General features: G+C 41.3%; 1 protein-coding gene across 1 annotated transcript in view; it reads left to right on the forward strand.

The window, feature by feature from the left end:
* Window positions 1–5,591, forward strand: part of SRGN (serglycin) — a 10,889-nt gene extending 5,298 nt beyond the window's left edge. Inside the window, exons 2-3 of the mRNA XM_006837460.1 lie at window positions 4,190–4,337; window positions 5,354–5,591. Coding sequence (XP_006837523.1) covers window positions 4,190–4,337; window positions 5,354–5,591 — 386 coding nt within the window. The remainder of the gene's footprint in view (window positions 1–4,189; window positions 4,338–5,353) is intronic.
* Window positions 5,592–5,897: the final 306 nt, after the last annotated feature.

Genomic DNA, 5,897 nt, shown 5'->3' on the forward strand with positions numbered 1-5,897 from the left:
GTAGAAAGCCTCATCTTTCTCTCGCGGAGCGGCTGGTAGTTTCGAACCACTGACCTTAAGGTTCGCAGCCCGATTCGTAACCACTACGCTACCAGTATGCATATATAAATTAACCTTGCCTGTTTATTATTAAAATATGGCTACAAGGGAATTTAAAATCCCAGGTGTAGAAAGTTGTTTGTAGCAAATTTGGTCTAGACAGCATGAGATGTGAAGACACTGCCCCCTGCTGGAGAAGTTGGACTTTTATCTCTGCTCCAAGATTGGCTTCTTCCTTCTTTAAGATGCCCAACTAAAACCTAGAACCAGGCTCTAGGGGCTTCCCATACTTTTATGTCCTTTAAACAGGAACACTTTGGGATATAAGAATTTACAAAATACATTTAAAATATGAGACTATGAGAATCAGAGAGGTAGGTAGTAAATGGTGGGATGGGAATTTAAATTCTGGTCTCTCCGCAAGCTGTCTACTGTTGTCAATGGGTTTTCATTTTCTTTCTCTTCCTTACCAGAGCAACTAGTGCTGTGTTTCCCAGAGTGGTGCAAACGTTTAAGCACTTGAATAACTGAAAGGTTGGTTTGAATTACCCTGTTGTTGTTGTTGTTGTTGTTAAGTGCCATCAAGTCGGGTCCGACCCATAGCGACCCTGTACAGGGTTTCCAAGGGTGTAAATCTTTACGGGAGTAGAAAGCCTCATCTTTCTCCCGCGGAGTGGCTGGTAGTTTCGAACCGCTGACCTTAAGGTTCGCAGCCCGATTCGTAAACACTACGCTACCAGAGCTCCTGGGGCACTTTAAAAGGAAGACTTGGCTGGCAAGATCATATAGCCGTGGAAAACACTGTGGAGCTCAGTCTTAGTCAGAAATGCATGAGCTACTGGAAATAATAGAGTCAACTTGATAGCAACTGGTTTAGCTGGTTTATCATGGGGCTAGGTACTAGTCTAATAAGTGAACATTTATGGCCTCATTTATTTCTTGAAACAACCCAACAAAGATAATCTTTTAGTATCCTCATTTTACAGATGAGGAAATGGAGCACGAAAGTAAAGTTGGCTAAGGTCTCATAGCTGATAACAGGAAGACCATGTGCTGTCATCATGCCTGCCTTATCCACAGCCCAGACAGTGACAAGAGCTGACCCATTTTGGTAAACTAGCAGTCGCAGACCAAGTGTTGTAAGTTACATTCAGGGAAGACTGTGACAAAAATAGTTGTTCTAAAGAAAAAAAAAAAAAAAAAAGAGAGCGAATGAGAGAATGTTTACTTTTTCCCTCAGAGATTTTTTCCCCTTTAGATGTTATTTATTTTGTTGTTGTGGAGAATATGCACAACAAAACTTCCACCAAATTCAGAGCTTCTACAGGTACAACTGAGGAGCTCTGGTAGCATAGTGGTTCCGAATCAGGCTGCGAACCTCAGGGTCAGCTGTTAGAAACTACCAACTTTTCCACGGGAGAAAGATGAGGCTTTCTGCTCCCATAAAGATTTAAAGCCTTGGAAACCTTTAAAGTCGGAATCGACTCCATGGCACATAACAACAACAACAACAACAACAGGTACAACTGAGTGATATCCTTCGTTTGGGGCACTCATTCTCACCCTCTTTTTCTGAGTTGTCCCTCAATCATAAACATGAACATACTGCCGCCTAAGGTTCCTATCTAATTTTCTGAATTGCTGTTATCAATTTGATCCCTTTCTTTGTACTAGTTAAGCTAAACCATTGTTTAGTTTTAAGACGACTTCAGGTGATATTTTTAGTTTAAGGCATAAAGATTTTCTTAGCACAATAGCTTCAGGGGTTCATCCAATCCTCCATGGCTCCAGAAAGTCAATGAGAATTTGAAATTCTGTTTTGCATTTTCTTCCGTTGATCAGGATTTTTCTGTGGAATCTTTGATCAAAATATTCAGTAGTGGTAACTGAACACCATCTAGTTCTGGTCTCTTGACAAAGGAGCCAGTTTTTCATGGAGACAGTTAGCCACACATTCCATTGTTGTCATTGCTATGTGGTATGGAGTTGGTGCCTATTCATAGTGACCCCATGCACAACAGACAAAAATGTTGCCCAGCCCTACCCTGTCCTCACAATTGTTACTCTGCTTGATCACACTGTGTCAGTCCATCTCACTGAGGTGATGACTCTATTTCACCAGCATGCTGTCCTTTGGTGACTGGTCCTTCCTCATAACATGTTCAAAGTATGTGAGACAAAATGTCACCATCCTCACTTCTAAGGAGCATTCTGGCAACGTTTCTTCTAAGACAGATTTGTTCGTTCCTCTGGCAGGCCGTGGTATATTCAATATTCTATGCCAACACTATAATTCAAAGGCACACATTTTTCTGTGATCTTCCTTATTAATATGAAGTGATTGAAAATACCATGGCTTGTGTCTGGTGCATCTTAGTCCTCAAAGTGACATCTTTATTTTTTAAAACAACGTCTTTTGTAGCAAATTTGCTCAATGCAGTATGATTTCTTGAGTGCTTCTTCCAGGGGGGTTAATACACATTCCACATCCTCCTCCAGTTCCCAACTCTCCCTCTTCCTCTGTTGCTCCAGGTGAATAGAGATCAATTGTTGTGGCTTGGATGGCTGCTGGCTAGTTTTTAATGCCCCAGGCACTACTTAATTAACTAGAAGGTAGAACAGAAGCATTAAATGTTTGTTGTTGCTGTTGAGTGCTGTGGAGTTGGTTCCGACTGGTTTCCAAGGAGTGACTGATGAGCTTGAACTGCCAACCTTGTGGTTCAAATTGACCTTGCATTCCAGTGCATTAACCCACAGCGCCACACTAGCACTTCCTAGACAAAACTCAAATGCATGGACTTTGGATGGTTGAGATGAGGGATAAATTTTCTTTTATCTTTCTACATTTTTCAAAAACGTCTATAATATAAATAATATCATATGTAATATCATAATGATATAAATATATTTTTTAATTGCAATGAAAGCCATCAGGATGTAAGAAATAGCCAAACAGATTTTCCATTTTTAGGGGAAAGTCCTGTAAAAGGTAAATATCTTTCTCTGCTGGTCCCGGAGTTAAAGCCAAGAACATTTTGACAAATTGCTGTATGACTCTATTTATATAAAGTTCTAGGAGATACAAAGGAATATATAGTGACCTAAAGCAGATTAGAGGTAGTCTGGGGGAAGGAGGGACCAGGAAAAAGAGAGATGATTACCAAGAGGGCACAAGGAAACTTTGGGGGTTTACCAATTGTGGGGATGGTGACATATGGCAAAACAATCAATTGTACGCTTTAAATGGTGGTGGTGGTGATGATGTTCTGTGGAGTTGGGACCAACTCATAGCGACCCTGTACAGGGTTTCCGAGGCTGTAAATCTTTATGGGAGCAGAAAACCTCATCTTTCTCCTGCGGAACAGCTGGTAATTTCAAACTGCTGACCTTAAGGTTTGCGGCCCATTCGTAACCACTACGCTACCAGTGCTTTAAATAAGTACAGCTTACTGTATGTCAATTCAGCCTTCATAAAGCTGTGACACAAGAAGAATGAGCTTTGAACAGGTCATGCGTACAGATGGCTCAAAAATCAAAAGATGGGCAGTGAAAAGTTGGTCTCCTTCCTTCTCCATTGGTCCAGCGCATTAACCACAGTGCCACCCCAGGACTCCGTTTCTTACATCTGGTCACTGTGAGTCAGAACTGACCTGACAGCACATAACAACAATAGCAATCTTTATAGAAGCAGATCGTCACGCTTTGTCTTCGTTGGTACCACTGGATGGGTTCCAACTACCAATTTTTAAAGCTAGCAGTCAAGTGCAAACTGTTTGCACCACCTTGTTGTTGTTGTTAAGTTCCGACTCATAGTGACCCTGCACAGGGTTTCTGAGGTTGCAAATATTTACGGGAGCAGAAAGCCTCAACTTTCTCCCGCAGAACAGCTGGTAGTTTTGAACTGACAACCTTGAGGTTAGCAGCCTGATTCATAACCACTACGCTACCAGAGCTCCTTGGAACCTTGTATATACAAATAATGCACATAAAAGACTGGCACATGGTGAATGCTGCTATCAAATTAATGAGCCTTTCAGACCCTACCTTCTACCATGTTTAGAATGTATCTGATAAAAAATTCTCAGGAACAGAGTGATTAGAAACTGTGTAAGACAGATTCATTAACCACGTGGATTCCTTGTTTGCGCAGGTTATCCTATGCAGAAAGCCAGGTACCAGTGGGTACGCTGTAATCCAGACAGCAGTTCTGCCAATTGCATTGATGAAAAGGGACCACTATTCAATCTACTTCCAGGTGAATCCAACAGGATTCTCCCTCCAAATACTGACCCTTTTTCGTAAGTAGACTTTTTCTGATTTTTGAGTGTTTATAACTTCACAACCTCTGCTGAGATCCTGGCATGTATGGGGTGGGAGGATGGTTTAGTGTTTCCTTCAAGTTCCTGCTTTGTTGGTTTGGGTTTTAGTTGCAATCCTCAAAATGCTGCTTGGCAGCCCTGTGCTTAGTGTTCTTACTCAAGTCCACGGTATTTGAACCTTTGCTACTCTGCTTTCCGTGTGGATGAATGTTCCCTGCTTGGGTGTCTATCCTGGACCTGTTTGTCCTCAGATCTATTCTTGTCCTTCTCTGACCCTGTTCTGTAGAAAGAGCGAGCAACTCTTGTAGACTGCTTTTCTCAGGCTTTGGGTCAGTGGCTGAGCTAATTTACTAGAAGGCATGGAAGGGAAAGTCCGGGGTGCTTCCCCTCACTAGTCAGCTCCCACTAGATGCCCAATTCCCTGACCAGGTAATACCACCTCCTACCATCTTGCCCCCACCCCGGCATAACAGTGCCTTCTTGCTGTTGACTCACCAGCCCCTACTTGGCTTCACGTCTCTTCCAGCACATGTACAACCAATTCCCTCTGTGTGAAATATTCAAAGATATTTCCTTGTTGGACCCTGAATATTGCAGCTTCTCACAGCACCTCTCATTTGTGTTGGGGATCCTGTCCCCACATATCTTTTCAAGGACTTTAGTTCTGCAGTTAGCGCCACTAAACTGCCCAAAATTTTGGTCCTGTCATCATGCAAACATGCACTAGTCTTTCCAATGTTTATGTGTGCCTGCAATGAGTAGATAGATAGAGAATTGATTTCTAGGGCATAATTTAGGTAAGATAAGTTTAGGCAAACACATGGGAAGGCCTGTTTTAAATTTAAATTTTTTTATTTAAATTGGCAAGTTTTTTTCTCTTTTAACTTGAGCAACTATTACCTGCATTTGTTACCTTATTTAAATTTTTTGTGTTTATCTTCCTTTTGTCTCAAAATTTATTGTGTGTTTTGCTTTCTTTTCCTGTCATACTCCAGAAAGATAAGATTCCAGAACTTGCGTGATATCTTCCCTCTTTCTGAAGACTTTTCTGGATCAGGCTCTGGCTCTGGATCGGGCTCTGGAAGTGACTTCCCTACTGAAATCGACCAAGAGTACCAACAAGTAGATGACAATGATGCCTTCTATTACAATTCCAGGCCTCTTAAGAGGAATCTGCCCTCAGACAAGCAGGATTTGGGCCTAGAAGAATCTGAAGGCGATTTTGTTATATAAAGGACTTTCCCACCTTGACATTAGGCAACGTATTACTTATCTTTTTGTACGTGGTTAAATGATTATTCTTGGGAGAAAAAAGTTTAAAATATTTTAAACATTTGAAAAACAAGTTTAAATTGATATCATTTTTTTCTCATAAATTAAAAACTGTGTAGACTTACGCTTTAATGCTGTTATCAATGTATCCTATTGTTCTGAGAAATACCTGCATTTCCTTCCTATCAAATTCAGCCAACCTTTCTATGAAATTGGTGGTGGTGGTGATGTACTTAGGAGTCAGTTCTGACTCATAGCGACCCTGTA

This window comes from Chrysochloris asiatica, unplaced genomic scaffold, assembly GCF_000296735.1.
Source record: "Chrysochloris asiatica unplaced genomic scaffold, ChrAsi1.0 scaffold00020, whole genome shotgun sequence".
NCBI lineage: Eukaryota > Metazoa > Chordata > Mammalia > Afrosoricida > Chrysochloridae > Chrysochloris > Chrysochloris asiatica.